This window comes from Macrobrachium nipponense, chromosome 21, assembly GCF_015104395.2.
Source record: "Macrobrachium nipponense isolate FS-2020 chromosome 21, ASM1510439v2, whole genome shotgun sequence".
In the NCBI taxonomy this organism is placed as follows: domain Eukaryota; kingdom Metazoa; phylum Arthropoda; class Malacostraca; order Decapoda; family Palaemonidae; genus Macrobrachium; species Macrobrachium nipponense.
The window spans coordinates 36,949,760-36,967,821 of record NC_087212.1 but is presented as its reverse complement, the minus strand read 5'-3'; the positions used below and the strand labels follow the sequence as shown (position 1 = coordinate 36,967,821).

Sequence of the window (18,062 nt, the reverse complement as noted above, 5' to 3'; positions counted from 1 at the left end):
GGCCATCGCCGTAAGGCGATGGCTGCTCCTTTTCTTCTCCAACTGCTAGTTCCGCTGGGAAGGCGAGCCAGTATCCATTCCTCCCCCATTACCCTCTCTCCTTACGGCTACGAGGGAAAGGGGAGGGATCCTACGAGATTTCTCTTAAAGATCCCACGTTAGGGGCTGCGCTACCGGGGGGACCTTCGGGTCCTACCTGACGTAAGCCCCGGTCGTTGAGGAGGGATCCTGCCCCTTTCTCGATTTCTACGGGAATCGAGAGGAACAACCAGCCGATATCGTTTGACGAATTCGGTGGGGGTTTCGCAGAGTGCTTAGAATTCTACGGAATTTCTAGCGCACTCAGAGTGTTCGAGTTTTTTACGATCTCCAAACACTTAGGCGAGACCACGGTTCCCCTCCAAAGTGAGCGAGAATCCCCGATAATTGTTACGATAATCGGGAAACCTCGCTTATGCTCGATTCCTGTAATTTCTAGCATTTGAAGAAGACTGCTGCTGAAAGAAGAGTATCTCACAGTAGGCGATTAACCTGGAATAGAGAAGAACGGACGGGAACTTCCAGTTTGGCTTGAACTATCGTCTTCGGTATTCTGTTCACCATTGAAGCTTTCCTTTGGGAAAGACTTCTCCTTCACTCTCTTGACTAGAGAACGAAGGCGGTCGATCTCCAATCCTTATTCTCATTCCTCGAGGGGAAAAGAATTTAGGATGGAGGTCGTTGTACAGAACCTACAAATATACTACGTATATTACCCTCGTGACATGATTCTTGTAACAGTTGAATTGTCCGGGGGGGTAGGCGCATACCGTAGTTAACTCTACGGTTTGTGACCGAGACGAATTGTATCTTAATTGAACTGCAACTCGGGGTTGCCTGCAACCTCCCAGCAGTTATCAGTTTCGATTTTAGATACTTGGTATTGTCATGACAACACCAAATCAGCTTTTGTATTTACCGAAATCCGTTTCGTTTAAATATAATTGCTCGAGCGTATTCTTTATGCTCGATGGTTCTAGCCGAAACGCATTCCTTCGTGGAATAATGGATTAACTGGCAACTCAGGATGACGAGTCACCGAGAGCTACTGCGTATTGAACTGCCTGATAGCGGCTCAAGTATCAGCTAGGTCTCGGAGATGCACGGTCGGTTAACGTCTCTCTCTCCCCTGGTTTGATTGACTACCGAACCGTATCTCTGCCCAACATCATGGACTTAGGTCTCTGATTAACGGGGATTCTCGCAATAAGAAGGACCATCTACTGCTGTGACGCTTGATTTCATCGCCTTCGACATTGCGAGAATTTTCAACAGAGATATCTCTTGGACTCTTTCATCTTTCTGTTTACCGCACGGTAACAGAAGTCTGTACTAGTCAACCGCTGCATCGCACCGCGATAATGCGAATGATTTTTGCAGACATCTGAGTTTGTCTTCAAAATATCTCGTAATTCGTAGGTGTGCAATTATTCATTTGCTCCGCCCGAATTAACAGATATGTCAGAAGACATCGCCTACTCTCCGACCTGACAGCTCTACTTCCAAATGGTTCAGCCCATGAGAAGCAGTTTCTTCAGGCAGTATTTCCCTGTCTTCATTACTGAAAAGCGCTCCGCTTTTATTGCAACTACGATCCTCACCGGACAGCAATGAATAGCGGTTAGCGTTCTCAGTCTTTGTATAACAGGTTCAGAATCTTGAGAATCCTTCTCTCGGTTCAGCTGCGAAGACGTAGGTTGCATTTTCTGTACACCTTCGTCTTCAACGACACATATGTTGTTTCTCCTTAGCCGAGAATATGTAAATACCTATCATAACAACGAGAGAACAATTCCTTACCTTTATTAGTTGATTGGCTTGCACACTGGAGAGGAAGCTGCGGTGCTGGAGAGACTGGGGGAGGTTAGTGAAGAGAAAAAGAACCTCCAGAAGTTGCTGGAGATGCTGAGGCAGATGATTCTTGAGGTGAGGCACCAATAACCTTTCCATTTCATTATTAGACCACTACGCTGCTTAGTTATCACTGTCGCTTTCATAGGAGCAGATCCTTTCACATGTTCAACGATGCGCTCTTTATCTTTGATAATGGTAGCAACGGTCGAACGGCTAAGGCCAAGCGAGCGGCCAATGTTTGTTGGCGTTTCTCCCTTCTCAGATCGCTTTATAATGTCCACTTTAATTTCCATGGTGATGGCCTTTCTTTTCTTCGATGCACTACCAATCAGAAGAAAGTCCGCCTGCGCTTGGGGAGCCCCCCATAACAAAGAGCAAAAAAGTTACAAAAACGATAACAACACGAGGGGAGAGAGAGGCCTTGTAAACACACCAAAATGGCGTAGGGCGAGAATGAGCGTAGCGAAAGCGACGCCGTCCTCTCCCCACAAAGCGTTATTTCTTCCGCTGTGCGCCTGGAACTAGTTTCGCGTTTGTTTACGTTGCTTACGGACGCTAAACCGCGTAAGACGGAACAACGCAAATATTATTTTTTTTATATTTTTATGGGGGCGCGTTCGTAACCACGAAACATCGTAAGTCGAGACCAGCGTAACCCGAGGACTTACTGTACTATGAGATATCTTGCCATCAAGGACCTCGGTCTCTAGAAGGCATTTGACTTTCGCCTGTTGGGCACATGCCTTAAGAGAGTCATCACCTTGCCTTCTGGCATCGGTGACGAACAAATTATTTGTTTAGTCTCTTGGCAGAACCCTTTTAAGGCGAAGGTCACGTGACTTGCTCGGGTGCCTGGACAACTTTTTGCCTCCTACCGAACGCAGTCAAGTCGGCAGCTGTCAGAGCGCCCAAGTCTGTTACGAACTTCGCTGTGGACTTTTGAGTTCGGTTGTTCCATAACAATCTTTTCTTTCGTCCTAACGCTTGTCACAGTACCATACCATCGACACCCACATTGATGTCTGTGTCCTATCCACTACCCGAGAAGAAAACAACTTCGCTGCCCAGCGGATAGACCAGTATGGGGTACAGGACATCACCGAAGTCGAGAAGAGGGTTAGGGTTCATACGACCATTCCCTTCTTTTCCTCTGAGGTAATTGCATGACTTTTCCTGCGAAGTTCAAGCATCCAGGGATGGGGATTCGTGACGCTCGATTTCGTACACCGAAATTCGTAGCGAAGACTCTGAACCCTCGGTCCTGACGATCGGTTAGAGTCCTTCACAATCCCGCCCCCTCCCTAATGGATTCACCGCCTTCGATGCGAAGAGATGCTGCTTGTCCTGTGAAAGCGCGACCGCGCTTTCTGAAGAACTCGACATCCCAGGATGTGAGTTTGTTGAAGACTCTTCCGTCAGCACCAAGATGACCTATAAGTACACTCCCTCGAGTTACACAAGAACTTCTCCATGGCGCAGGTCCTGAAGGCAGGGTCTGGTACAACCAGACCACCGGCACCGTCTTCTACTTTGGATATTGCCCACAGGTCCGTGGATCGTTTTCCCCTTAGGACCCGTGGTGGCTGCTCAACACGTTGTCTAGCTAACCCAGACACCTAGCAGGCTGAACAGCAAATCGAGTCCTGGTGTGACTGTTAATAGATAAGTGAATTAGAGAGTGACTGGCTTCTCTTCCTATCTTTTTCTCCCCCTCTAACCTGTGGGTAGAGGGATACGGTCATCACCTTGCTGGATAAGGACGAGATGCCGGTGAGCTACTCGACAGAGCCCCATCCTATCCCTTTCACTAGGGATGGGAGCGAATATCCACCCCACTTCCTCCTACAAGGGGGGGGAAGTGGATGCCAACAAGAGGACAAACCATAACTTTATGTTGCCTCTTGCAAATAGGAACTTGTTCTTGTTTGCTGTACGAAGAGATCGCTTGCCTCTCTCTTAGTACTTGGTCCAGAGGTCTGACCATTGATCCTGCGGTGCACACCCCCGATCAATCGGACAGAGGCTTGGATCCCTCCCTCGCTCTTACGACCAGGGAGGCATTCCAGGTTGGGCGAAAACACCAGTCTGTTTTCACAAAAAGACTCAGATTCCTCCCACCAAGAAGTGAGTCTTCCTATTGTAAAAGGACCGAAGGTTTTTGTATGCCGTCTCGGAACAAATGACAATTTGTCCAAAAATTTGCATTTTTCCTAACTATACAAACCTGAGGTCCTTTTACACATAGCCCCACCTCATGCCACCCCTCACTCTGCAGTTTTTGCTTGGGCCACCCAAAAGCAAAAGTGATTTGTTTTACTACCAGTCGCGCGCGCGCGCGCCTGTCGGACAAGCATTAACTACCGAACCCCTTGTTCGAAAGCTTACGACCTATCCAGCTGCCGCTAGTACCTTCCTATTGTAAAAGGACCTCAGGTTTGTATAGTTAGGAAAAATGCAATTTTTGGACAAATTGTTCATTTTAGGACTTTTCGAAGTCTTTAATTTCTTTAGATTGGTCTTTGGGGAGCGCTAGCGAATTCCATAGGAGAAGAGGATTCGCAGGACTTTAGAAACAGCTATAAGAGCATTATGTCCTGCATGGATAAGGCTCTTAGAGACGGAACGAATGAGTGGCTTCGTTATTCACAGCAGGAGTGCTTAAGAAGAGATCGCTGTTGTGTTCGTTCGCCACAAATAAGGAGATTTCTAACTCTCAAAAAATCGGAGTTACTGTTCTCTCCCCATTTCGAAACAGCTGTTTCCTTCAGAGGTGATTAGGGATATAGCTCTATCCCTTTCGCAGAAATCACTCAAGATCTTCTTTCGTCTCGTTAAGAAGTTCTTACCAACCAAGTTGGTAAGAAGACGCCAAAGGAGACTAGACCGTCGCAACAGCCCTTTCGAGGAAGAACATTCGCTCGACCCGCCTTTAGGGGGTAAGAGAGTACCCGCGAAAAGAGGAGCCAAGACTCCCTCTAAAAGAATGAGAAAACTCGGTTCCTCCAGGAACGACAGTGGGAGCCAGACTCACAAATGTTTTTTGGGAAGTTTGGAACAACAAATGAAGGCATCCCTGGGCTGTCAACGTAGCTTTCGGGAAGGATACAAGATTCCTTTCGTGAAAAGACTCCTCTCGCAACATCTCCGAGAGCCCTCGGGGACAAATTAACAACGATTTAGAGAGAAGAAAGCGGCTCTGTGGGAGCAAGTAGCTTTCCATGCTAGAGCAAGGAGCAATAGAAACCTGTTTCTGGATCACGAATCTCCGGGATTTTACAACCGTCTGTTCCTGGTTGCAAAGTCCTCGGGAGGTTGGAGGCCAGTGCTGGACGTAAGTCAACTGAATCTTTTCGTAGAAAAGACCAAGTTCACTATGGAGACGAACGATTCAGTACTGGCAGCGGTACGTCCAGGGGACTGGATGGCGACTCTGGGACTTACAAGACGCATACTTTCATATTCCATTTCCATCCAGGAAGCAGAAAGTATCTAGGTTTGTATTCAGGACAGGGTCTTTCAGTTCAAGGCCCTATCTTCGCCTTTGCACAGCCCCTCAAGTATCACGAGGAGGATGTCCAATGTGGCCGAGATGGCTACATTTAAGAGGGATCATAGTGTCTTTGTATCTGGACGACTGGTTGATAAGATCCCAGTCGAGAAGTCAATGTCTGGAGGACGTGAGTCAAACATTGACTTAGCAAAAGACCTAGGTCTGGTAGTGAATATGGGAAAAGTCCCATTTTGGAGCCCCAACAACAAAAGATAGTTTTATTTGGGGGGATTCAGATATCGGCAGTGACTTTTCGGGCTTTTCCTCCGTCCCCCGAAAGGCAAGCCCAATGCAGTCAGAAGGTGCAGGATTTCTAAAGAAAGACCGATGCCTCTGCAAGAGAGTGAATAGGTCTACGGGCACACTCTCTTCTAGAGAGGTTCATTTCTTTAGGAAAGAATGCACATGAGACCTCTTTCAAGTTTTTCCTGAAGGATTCATGGCCAAGAAAATCGCAACCGATTCTTCCAGTTTCTATCCGACCGAAGTAAAGGAGGATTAAATTGTGGTGGCTAACTCCAGGCAGGTTAGCAAGAGGGATGTCGCTTAGCAGAGAACCCAGACCTCGTCTTGTTTTCCGACGCGTCGGACGCGGGTTGGGGAGCGACATTAGGCCCTCAAGAGGTGTCGGGACTTGGAACAAGGACGAAACAAAGTGGCACTAAACAGGAAGGAAATTGGAACGTTGGCAATTTTCTTTGGCTTTGAAGCACTTCAGAGAGTTGATTCGAAACAAGACAGTGCAGGTCAACTCGGACAAACACCACGGCTCTGGCATATATTCGGAAGCAAAGGGGGAACTCATTCTTTTCCCCTTTACAATCTGCAAAAGAAATTCTGCTTTGGGCAGAAGAGGAAAGTCGTGATACTCACCAGGTTTATACAGGGAGAAGAACGTGGGTGCGGACCTGTTGAGCAGGAGAGAGCAACTTCTCTCGACGGAGTGGACGTTGCACATGGAGGTTTGCCAGAGCCTGTGGAAGTTGTGGGGCCGTCCGGTGTGGATCTGTTTGCGACAGCCAGAACAAAGAGGTTACCAACATATTGCTCTCGATTCCAGACCAGGAAGCAGTGGCGGTAGATGCATTCCTGATGGATTGGTCAAACTTAGATCTGTACGTTTTCCTCCGTTCAAGGTGCTGGGGAAAGTGATGAAGAAGTTCAGGGAGAGCAAAGGAACGAGGATGACCTTAATAGCCCCGTTTTGGCCGGCCCAAAGTTGGTTCACAGAGGTACTGGAATGGACGGTAGATACGCCAAGGACTCTCCTCTCTAAGAGTAGATTTACTCAGACAACCCCACACTTCGACAGGTTTCACAAGAATACCCTCGCTCTGGGTCTGACTGCGTTCAGACTATCGAACGTCTGGTCAGAGCGAGGGGATATTCTAGAGAGGTGGCCAGTGCAGTGGCTAGAGCCAGAAGAAACATCCACAATCACGGTGTATCAGTCGAAGTGTGGGACAATTTCCGGAAGTGGTGTAAAAACAGGAAAGTGTCTTCATCCAGTACCTCTGTGACCCGACCCAAATCGCAGATTTCCTTCTTTACTTGAGGAAGAATTACACTTGTCAGTGTTTCGACAATTAAAGGTTATAAGAGTATGCTAACCTCAGTGTTTAGACACAGGGGTCTAGACATCTCGAATAACCTAGATCTGAGAGATCTGATTAGGTCGTTTGGGACGAAGAAACAATCAGAAGCAGGGGCCACCTGCGTGGAACCTGGATGTGGTCTTGAAGTATTTAACTTCTAGCAAATTCGAACCGTTAGAGGAATCCTCTCTGAGAGATCTTGCTAAGAAGACTATCTTTTTTTTTAGTAGCATTGGCAACTGCTAAAAGAGTTAGTGAGCTTCAGGCCATATCGAAGAAGGTGGGATGGAGACACGGCAATGCAGTGTGTTCATTCCAAGAAGGTTTCTTGGCCAAGAATGAGGATCCAGCTAATCCTTGGCCAAGATCCTTTGAAGTGTGGGGTCTAGCTGAATTGGTCGGTAACGAGCAGAAAGAGTTCTCTGCCCAGTGAGAGCGTTGAGATGTTATATAGAAAGAACAAGAGTTATCAGAGGGAGTCTGATGCTCTGTGGTGTTCAGTTAAAGACCACTAGACCCATGACGAAGAACGCTCTAGCCTTCTTCATGAGAGAATTAATTAAAGAGGCTCTATGTTGTGTGAAGAGCAGAGCTTTGGTATTTGAAAGTGAAGGCTCATGAAGTCAGGGCAGTGGCGACTTCATTAGCTTTTAAAAAGAATTTAGCCCTCAAGGAAATTATTGATCAACATATTGGAGAACTAATTCAATATTTTGCGTCTCATTATCTGAGGGACGTTCAGACAACCTTCGATAATTGTCAGACGCTAGGTCCATACGTGTCCCTCGGGTACAGTATTGGGCAAAGGAGTTACTACCCATAACCTTCTTGTAAGCTAGTTGATTTTATTAGGTGATGGTGTTTGTGTTTATTGGTCGTCTGAGAAAAGGATGCGGTACTTTTCTCAGTCGTGTTAGTAGTTATCTGGTGATGGTGTGTGTGTAGTTCAGGTAAATGATCTGTTACTAGCTTGAATGCCGTGGCATAAGAGGGCTGTAAGGATCTGTCAACACATTGGTCACGTCCAGTTGTCAGTTCCAGTCTTAGCTTCTTCAACATACAGGACACTTCCTTGTTGAGAGCTACTAAGGTTTAAGCAGGCTTAGAGGCAGGACTATGAAGTCAGCTACCTTAGCAGGTAAGGAAACCTGGTTTAGTTTTAATAATATTTTAATAATATTTTTATACTCTAAGAATGTTGCTGTCCTTGACCCACCTCCAAATGTGTCAATCAGCTATATATATACCTGCCAGGTAAGTGTCATACATTAAAATGAAGTTTTTATGATAAAAACAAAGTTAATGTATACTTACCTGGCAGGTATATATTTAATTTCCCAATTCCACCCGCCTCCCCTCAGGGGGACAGGGTTCAGAGAAACTCTGGCCCAATTGGGAACGGTTCCTAGCGCTAGCGCCACGGTAACGGGTGGTGGGGGTTGCCTGAACTAAACTAAAAATAGGTTACTAGCGATTCGCGAGTTTTGAAAATTTTCTGCCAGGTGGAACAGAGAAATATAAGCTATATATATACCTGCCAGGTAAGTATACATTAAACTTTGTTTTATTCATAAAAACTTCATATTTCAAATGCACCTATCTGTATTTTACATGAAGTTATTGCTTCTTGATCTCAAATATTGCATTCCTCTATTAAGGAATGACAGTCTGTGAGGGAACTAGTAACTTCTCCCCACATCATGGGTAGTTCCCTTATTTTTCAGCAACTTTCACAAGCATTCTTAAAGATTTTGCATCAAATTTGAATGTGTCATTTTTCTGCTTGCACCCAATATTGCACATATAAAATGTTTGTTTGTTACTAGAGTTGTAACTGAGTTTACAGATTCTTTTATTTTCCCTTTTGTTAGGTGAATGCCTTAGAAAGAAATCTTGAAGAGGGTCAGAAAAGAGAACAGCAGTTACAACAGCAAATTGATGGCTTCAGTGTGAGCAAGAAACAAACTGCAGAACAGCTTAAGGATGCACAAGGTTTCTTGAATCATTGTTTTATGTCTGTCTGTCATTTTCTTAAGTAAATATTTCTTTACTCTTACTCTTCTTTCTCAAAATGGGTAAATTTGGTCTATATATATGTGTAGAAATATATACAACTGAATCAGTCCTTTGTGAAATTCAGGAAACAGGAAATATGAGGAAACATTATCTCTTGGAGACAATATATCTGTGGCAAATGGGCCAGTTTTCATAAAATTAATGAAGTGTAGGTGCCCACTAACACATCATATTTTAGATAATTAATCCATGGTAATTCCAAAACTATTGAGAGAGCTCCAGTGACGGAGGGGCCAAACTAGCATTTTGTACATGAACTTTCCTGTCAGATATATACTTAGCTTTACGTCTCTGACGTCACGACAGAATTCAAAACTCGCGGCACACGCGACAGGTAGGTTTTAGGTGATCTACCTTACCCCGCCGCTGGGTGGCGGCTGTAAGAACCATCTCCCTTTCCAGCCAGAATTTTTCTGTCGCCGGTGACGACTACACCTGTGGTTGTTTACCTCCTGAAGCTTTATTCATTTCTCGTTGCCGTGGATTATTTGGACTGACTTTCGGTGAAGTACCTGATCTTGTTGGCTTGGCATACGCATTTGTGGATTGTTTTTGGATATTGATTTGGATTTTTTCTTTGATTTCGAGATGTCTGAGTGAGGTTAAGAAATCTTCTATGTTTAGAGTGTGCTATGGATGAATGCAAGGTGGAGACTACCGAAAGCTACGGTAGATCCTCACACAGTTTGCTTTAAATGTAGAGAGGGAAAGAATGTTCTTTTGTTAACCCGTGTAATGAGTGTGAGAAGTTGGATGAGGGTGAATGAAGGCTCTTTCTTCCTACTTTGAGGAAGTTAGAGAAAAGACAGGGGTTGAGAAAGGCTTCGTCTAGGATTTCTAGTAAAGTCTCGTATAGCGAGGTAGAAGAAAATCCTGTTGTAGCATTAGAACCTTCTCCAGTTTCAGCTCATTCGCCCTGCATCGAACTAAGGAAAAGACTACGGAAGTGGCAACCATGAGAGCCACGATCCTTAGCATGGAAAAGAAGATTCGTTCGTTGCAAGAAGGTAAGAGTAGTGAAGGTGAATTGTGCAGTGACCCCAGTGCAGTGGAGGGTGCGTCTGATCGGCTCCTTAATGCTTCCAGGCCTAGACCTCTTCCAGACTCCCAGTCCCAGTGGAGGAGGAAAGTCAAAAGCCGCAGGAAGGTTAGGGAGAACTCCCACCGATCAGGCGTCCCCTCGGTAGATCCTGATGCTCGTACCCAGGCTGCCCTTGTTCGCGCGAAGAAGGAGGTATTGCGCCAATGCTTCTCTTCGTCTTCCTCACCTTCGCCTAGAAGAGGATGGAGCGCCTCGGATTCTTCGCGACCGCTGAAGAGAGCCTGGAAGGCGCCTGGCTCCTTTCCTTCCAGCCTGGAAGTTTTTCCAGAAGAGCCGGAAGTAGAGATCAAGAAACCCAGGAGGGAGCAGGAGTTCTCGCCTCATAGTAGGCTTCGAGCCTCTTCTCCGGTGGAGGATTTTGCAAGATCTCCAGCTCGAATTCTTGCTGGACTGCAAGCGCAGATTTCGGCGCTGGCGGGCTCCTTGGCAGGAGGAACGCGTCGGAAAGACGTCTCTCTCCCTGTCAAGAAGTCTAGGATTCCTTCGCCTGTGTTACCGTCTCAGTCAGAGTCGGTTCTCTCTCCTTTATCAGCGGATGGAAGGAGGCTCTCTCCCTCGGCAGGCGCTTGTCGTCTTCCAGGCGTCAATCGCCCAAGAAGCTTTCTCCTGGTGACTACATCTCTCCAGTAGGAAGGGATCTAGCGCCTAGTAGGCGTTCGTCTAAAGACAGGCGGGTACAGCCTCGTCCTTCTCGCGCATTTACCGAAGATCCTTCATTCTCCGGATAAGAGAGCCTACTCTTTGATGGATTTCGTCAAGAGACAGGATCTCGCCTTTTGTTAGGCGCCTTGAGCCTAGTAGGCGCTACTCCCCAAGTAGACGCTCTCCCGCTCCCAAGCGTGGTGCGGAGGATAGACTCTTTTCTCCTGATAGGCGCGGCTCTCCTTTTAGCCGCTCGGTTCAGGACAGGCGTGTAGAGCCTGAAAGATATGTCTCTTCTGGGAGACACCTTTTGAAGAGACACACAAGTCGGGAGCGAAGTTTGTGGAGCATGGTAGACGCCGGTCTCCTAGTAGGCGACCTTCTCCAGGGCTTCGCTCTCCTGTAAGTAGGCTCCAAGAGCCTAGTAGGCGTTCGCCTCATGCGGTAGGCGCAGCTCGCCTGGCAGCCGCTCTCCTTTGAACAGGCGCATGGATCCTGAGAAGCGCCCTTGAGCAATTAGTAGGCTCTCCTCTCCTAGCAGGCGCTCCCCTTTGGAAGCCCGGAATTCTAGGAGTAGGATTAAGGAGCAAAGAGCACGCACTCATCAGCAGTAGGAAGGACTCATTCGAGAGGAGCTCTCCAGAAACTTGGCTTCACATTCGATAGGCGCCAGTCTGCTACTAGACACTCTCTGGACAGGCGCATTTCTTTAGAGAAGGCTAACTGCCCTCGTAAAGAAGCGGAGGGTTCTTCAGTGGATGAAGTTGAACCTTCAGAAGAGGATTTGGTGAAGGACTCGTCAGTTTCGTCCTATAAAGATCCTTACAGATCTCCTTCTTCAAGAGTTTGGAGACTCCCTTACTCCCGTCGCTCCTCCGTCTCCTCTCTCTTTATTCTCGACTTCGAAGAAGAAGACGAAAGTTTCCTCTTGTGTGAGGATGAAGCCAACCATCTCAATGAAGAAGGCTTTGAGAGGTTTTGGGTATTGGCTGCTTTCTAAGGAAGAGAAAGGGAAGATGTGTTTTCTTTCCCTCCTTCCAAGCTTACGGGGCAGACTTGGATTTTGGTACGAGTCTGGAGAACCCCTAGGTCTGGGTCTTCCTTCATCGGCGGATGCGGACTTCTCTTCTCTGGTAGATGCAGCACGACGCTCGGCTCTTTTGTCTTGCCTAAGACTACCTGGGCTATGAACGAGCTTGACCACCTGCTGAGGGAATGTTTAGAGTCTTGGAAGTCTTCAACTTCCTTGACTGGTCTTTGGGGGTCTTGGCTAAGAAGACTCAGAACCCGGATGCTATTTTCGCCAGAAGATCTCAACAGTGTTCTAACGTGCATTGACAAAGCAGTTAGAGATGGATCGAGCGAAATAGCCTCCCTATTTGGAGCAGGATCCTTAAGAAGAGATCAGTCTTTGCTGCTTTTCTTTTCTTTATGGACTAAGTCTGTTTCGCATGCCCAAAGAGCCTCTCTCCTGTATTCGCAGCTCCTCCGCCCTCTGCTATTTCCGTAAGAATGATAATCCAGGACATCTCAGGATCTATCTCTGCGAAGGCGACTCAGGACATGCTCGCGCAGTCGGCACGGAAGCCTAGGACCTCCTTCCAGACGAAGAACGAAGAAAGGAGACTCCAGCTAGACAGGAGCCCTTTCGAGGGGGCCCCCCTTCTAGAGCCTCTACCTCGAGAGGTAATGACCTTTTCAAGAGAGGTAGATCCTTCTCACGCTCTGTCAGAGCTAAGAAGTAGGGAAGTAGTCCTCCAAACACCAGTAGGTGCCAGACTTCTAAGATTCTCGGAAGCCTGGGCAAGAGAGGAGCGGACAACTGGTCCCTCTCGATTATAAGGAAAGGATATCTGATTCCTTTTACGGAAAGACCACCGTTGACAACGACTCCGAGGGAGTTGGTGGCCAGGTACAGGGATCCCATCATGAGCCTTGCTTTATCACAAGCAGTGGAACAAACATGTTCGAGAAAGAGGCTATAGAGCTAGGTGAGCGACCCTTGCTCAGCGGGCTTTTACAACCGCATTTTCTATTCCAAAAGCCTCAGGAGGATGGAGACGGTTCTGGATGTAAGCGCCCTGAATTTCTTTGTAGGAAAAGAGGAAGTTCGTTCCATGGGAGACGACATCCTCAAGTGTTTGGCGGCCCTTCGGCCAGGGGACTGGATGGTGTCCCTAGATCTTCAGGACGCTTACTTCCATGTTGCCTATCCATCCTTCGTCAAGGAAATAAAACCTCAGGTTCATGATGGAGGAGGAAGGATATTCCAGTTCAGGGCTTTGTGCTTCGGCCTTTCAACAGCCCCTCAGGTCTGTTTACAGGCCTAATGAAAAAAAAAATGTAGCAAGATGGCTACATTTGGAGGGAGTCAGAGTGTCCCTTTACTTGGACGACTGGCTGATCAGAGCCAAGTCGCAGGAAAGATGTTTGGAGGACCTACAAAAGACCCTTTTCATGGCAAGTTCTCTGGGTGGGACTTTTGGTGAACTTTCAAAAGTCTCAGTTGATCCCCAGTCAAGATCGTATCTATCTGGGGATTCGGATGGCTTCTCTGGAGTTTTCGGGCTTTCCGTCTCCAGAAACGGATAGCCCGAGGGTCAGAGAAAGTCAAAGCCTTCCCTAGAGAAAGAAGTATGCACAGCGAGGGAGTGGATGAGTTTGTGGGGACACTCTCCGTTCGAGACAATTCCTTTCTCTAGGAAGGTTGCACCTCAGACCTCTCCAGTTCTTTCTACATCGAAACTGGAGGTGTCGTTCGCAAAACCTAGAGTTCTCCTTCGAGATATTCAAGGGAAATCAAGAAGGACCTCTCTTGGTGGGCCAACCCTCTCAGGTTTGCAGAAGGGATGTCCCTTCACATTCCGAACCCCAACCAAGTGTTGTATTCCAACGCCTCGGAAACAGGTGGGGAGCGACGCTCGGCTCAAGAGAAAGTGTCAGGCACCTGGAACAAGGAACAAGGACCTGGCACATCAACAAGAAGGAGCTGATGGCGGTTTGGCTAGCTTTGAAAGCTTTCGAGCCCCACGTCCTAGCTTCAACAGTACAGATCAACTCGGACAACACCACGGCCCTGGCTTACATCAGGAAAAGCAGGGGGACTCACTCTTTCTCCCTGTACGAGACAGCAAAAGAACTTCTGCTTTGGGCAGAGCAAAGGAAGATTTGTCTCCTTACCAGGTTCGTACAGGGAGAAAAGAACGTCAGAGCAGACCTCCTAAGCAGGAAAGATCAAGTCCTGCCTGCAGAGTGGACTCTTCACGAAGATGTTTGCCAGGACCTGTGGAAGCTTTGGGGCAAGCCTCATATAGACCTCTTCGCCACAGCCAAGAATGCCGAGGATAGCCAACTACTGCTCTCCGATATCGGACCCGAGGGCAGTGTCGATAGACGCGTTCCTACTAGATTGGAAGGGTCTAGACATGTATGCTTTTCCTCCATTCAAGATACTGGGAGAGACTCTAAAGAAATTTGCAGAATCGGAGGCAGCAAGGATGACGCTGGTAGCCCCGTTCTGGCCGCACAAGTATGGTTCACAGAGGTACTGGAATGGTTAGTAGATCTTCCGAGAACATTACCACAGAGGATCGATCTGCTCAGACAACCCCGACTTCGAGAGGTATCACAAAAACCTCCCCGCTCGAGATCTGACTGGCTTCAGACTGTCAAAAGTTTGGTCAGAACGAGAGGCTTTTTCTGCAAGAGTTGCAACGGCTATCGCAGCAGCAAGAAGGCCTTCTACCCTTAGAGTCTACCAATCGAAGTGGGACGTCTTTCGGCGATGGTGTAGGAACCATCACTTTTCCTCTTCCAGTACCTCTGCGACCCAAATAGCAGACTTCTTACTTTTCCTTAGGGAAGAAAGTGGATTGGCGGTATCAACCATTAAAGGCTATCGTAGCATGCTATCTGCAGTGTTTAGGCACAGAAACTTAAACATTTCAGAAGATAAGGACCTTCATGATCTATTAAGATCGTTTCTGAAAACATCAAGAAGTTTCTCCAGGGGTTCCGAGTTGGAATCTGGATGTAGTGCTACGTTACCTGAGGTCCAATAAGTTCGAACCGCCTCAGTCTGCATCGTTTAGAGACCTTACGAAGAAGACAATTTTTCTCATGGCATTGGCTTCCGCAAAGAGGGTTAGTGAACTCCATGCACTAGAAGGAAATGTGGGATTCAGAGGAGATGCAGCTATCTGTTCGTTCCTTCCTTCGTTCTTAGCCAAGAACGAGAACCCCTCAAATCCTTGGCCTAGGAGCTTTGAAGTACAAGGATTGTCTGCATTAGTATGGCGAGGGAAGCAGAGAGGAGCTTTGCCCAGTAAGAAGTTTGAAATTCTATCTACAGAGAAAGAAAAAACTTAGGGGCAATGATGTCAACCTTTGGTGCTCTGTAAGAGATTCAAGGAGGACTTTCGAAGAATGCGCTTTCTTTCTTTATCAGAAGCCTGGTGAAAGAAGCGCATGCGATATGTGGATGAAAGTCAATTCAAAGTCCTTAAGGTCAAAGCTCATGAGGTAAGAGCTATTGCCACGTCATTGACTTTTAACAAAAACATATCCCTGAGTAATATTATGAAGGCAACATTCTGGCGTTGCAAACTCAGTCTTTGCAAACCACTATCTGAGAGACGTCAAAGTTACGTATGAAAAGTGCTTCGGGTTAGGGCCCGTACGTATCGGCGGATTCGGTGCTGGGGCAGGGAGCTGAGACATATCCTTAGTAGTATATATTTTTTTCCCCTTGTTAGGTTGTAGTTTTTGGTTGTTTGAAAGAACATGTGGGTAGGCATGTTTTTTTCATTTCGTAGTCTAACAACGATTAGATTGGTTAGGTGATCGGTTTATGTTTGAGCTCCTTGCAATGAATGTTGTTAGGTTCTGTCATAAAGTAAGCGGCGCGAATCCCCGTTGACAGATCCGCTGCGGATTCTATCAAGTAAGCGGATAACCAAATCCCTTTGATAGACCCAAAGAGTCTGTCAGCTGTAGGTCACGCCCTCGTTGAAGCTCTTAAGGCAACGCAGACTCATAGACAGTAACTACGAAGTCTTCTGCCTAAACAGGTAAGAACCAAGGTTGTTTTTTTACATCCTACAACTAGTGTTGTTTTCCCCTTTTTTCCATATTTATATTGCTGTCTCTCTCCACCAAGGGTGTCAATCAGCTAAGTATATATCTGACAGGAAAGTTCATGTACAAAAATGTTATTGTTAGTATACAATAAGGTTTTGTACATACTTACCTGGCAGATATATACGATTGATGGCCCGCCCAGCCTCCCCTCAGGAGACCGGTGGAAGGAAAAATTCTGGCTGGAAAGGGAGATTGGTTCTTACAGCCGCCACCCAGCGGCGGGTAAGGTAGATCACCTGACCTACCTGTCGCGTGTGCCGCGAGTTTTGAATTCTGTCGTGACGTCAGAGACGTAAAGCTAAGTATATATCTGCCAGGTAAGTATGTACAAAACCTTATTGTATACTAACAATAACATTTTTCATAGAAATAAAGCAATTTTGGTGACATACCTTTTTCGTATTTCTGGAATTTACTCCCCTCAAAGAATATTATTTAATGATGCCCAGTATACTCTTATTCCCTACATATAGTAAGGGGTTGCAGACTGCAAAACTTTGTGGTATATTTGTCAGGTCACTTCTGCTGCCAGATCCCTCAGTGATTTTAAGAAATAGAGCACACATGCCTTCCTCATACAGTAGTTTAACCTCTGGAAAAGATAAGACCTTTTTTTTTATTATTGTAAAACTCATTGCACATATTTACACAGAATTATATTTGCTAGTTTTACAATCACCTTAGGTTGAGAAATTAATCTCCAGAAAACTGTGCTAATGTTATTATTCCAGTAATTGAACCTGGTAAAAACCTAAACGAGGCTAATACTGCATTGTGGGCCTACATATTTCTGTTACATTTGACTTGGCTGCATGCTGAATAAAATTGAAACAAGGAAAAATTAACAAAAAGGAAATGAAATTTCATAATTTCTAAGGAACATAACCAATCAATTAGGATCTACAAAAGAATATATAAAGCAGACTGGAACAATGGATGCATGTAGATTTGGATTTAAGATTGACCATTTGATTATGGCATTCATGCCAAACAGAATACGTATTACACTGAAGTAATTTTTTCACGCTCATTTAGGACATTGACTTTTAATATTCATCCCACATGACTCAGTCCCTTTTATAGGTAGTCATCATTTCCTGTGACAGTGAATTTCTAAGTTTAAACTGAAAACCTCCATACAAATTTTGCCAAACTTCAACATTTTTATTTTATCCTAACTTTACACTTATAAAGAGGTAAATCCAATACTATGTATGAAATGTAACTGATAGTTGCAAGAATTCAAAAGGAGCAAGGACTTTCCTGTGCTCAGATCACAGAGAATAATAGTGAATATAATTATTTTATCGTTGTCAACACCATGAGTCACATGTCTAGACTTGTAGGGCATGCATGATGGGTTTGCTCTTCAGTGAAAGCTAACAGTTTAAGCAAGGCAACTACTGTAGAGGAGGAGGTACAGAAGGTATTTTTGTTACCCCAGAGACATAAAGTAAAGGGTTAGGAAGCCAGTAAGAAAACTAGTAGTACATACTATCTAAAAAAGAGTGCTGTGTTGGTAAACACTTATGATCCATGTGTATGACCTGTGCTTTCAGTAAAATGCTTATTTATAGGACCTTATAAGGAAAATTAAAGTAATTCACAAGAGTTGTAACTGCATAGTTCTTAGATTTACGTCTAGAAGTTACTGAGAAGATAGCATAAAGTGATGAATAACTGAAGGTTGTAATGGTCATGGGATGATAGATTCTGATGGTTTTTGGCATGTGATAGAAAAGGAAGAGCAATCTATTAGAGAGGTATATAGCACTTGAAAATCTTGAAGGGAGGGTATGATTGAGTGTGAAAACCAGTTAGGAATTCCTGTGGAAAGTACACAAGATAAAAAGGGATTTAAAAGACCCATTAGGTGTCTAACTCCCTAAAGGAAAAACTAAGATGTAAAAAAGATGACTGGGAATTATTAGTGTTATGAAGATTTGTAATATATTAGTCAAGTTATGCTCTATTAGATTATTAAATCTATTGGACCAGCCCTGTGAGTGAAGAATTTTGACTCTGTAGTCTGTTCAAACTACAGTACTAACAATACACATACTCT

The 18,062-nt window shown here is 45.7% G+C and overlaps 1 protein-coding gene across 4 annotated transcripts in view; it reads left to right on the top strand.

Annotated features, from left to right (window-relative positions):
- LOC135197937 (golgin subfamily A member 1-like) overlaps window positions 1–18,062 on the top strand; it is a 133,247-nt gene that overhangs the window by 27,589 nt on the left and 87,596 nt on the right. For all 4 annotated transcript variants that reach the window (XM_064225217.1, XM_064225216.1, XM_064225215.1 and 1 more), the window contains exon 4: window positions 8,910–9,030. In XM_064225217.1, the coding sequence (XP_064081287.1) occupies window positions 8,910–9,030 (121 nt within the window). The remainder of the gene's footprint in view (window positions 1–8,909; window positions 9,031–18,062) is intronic.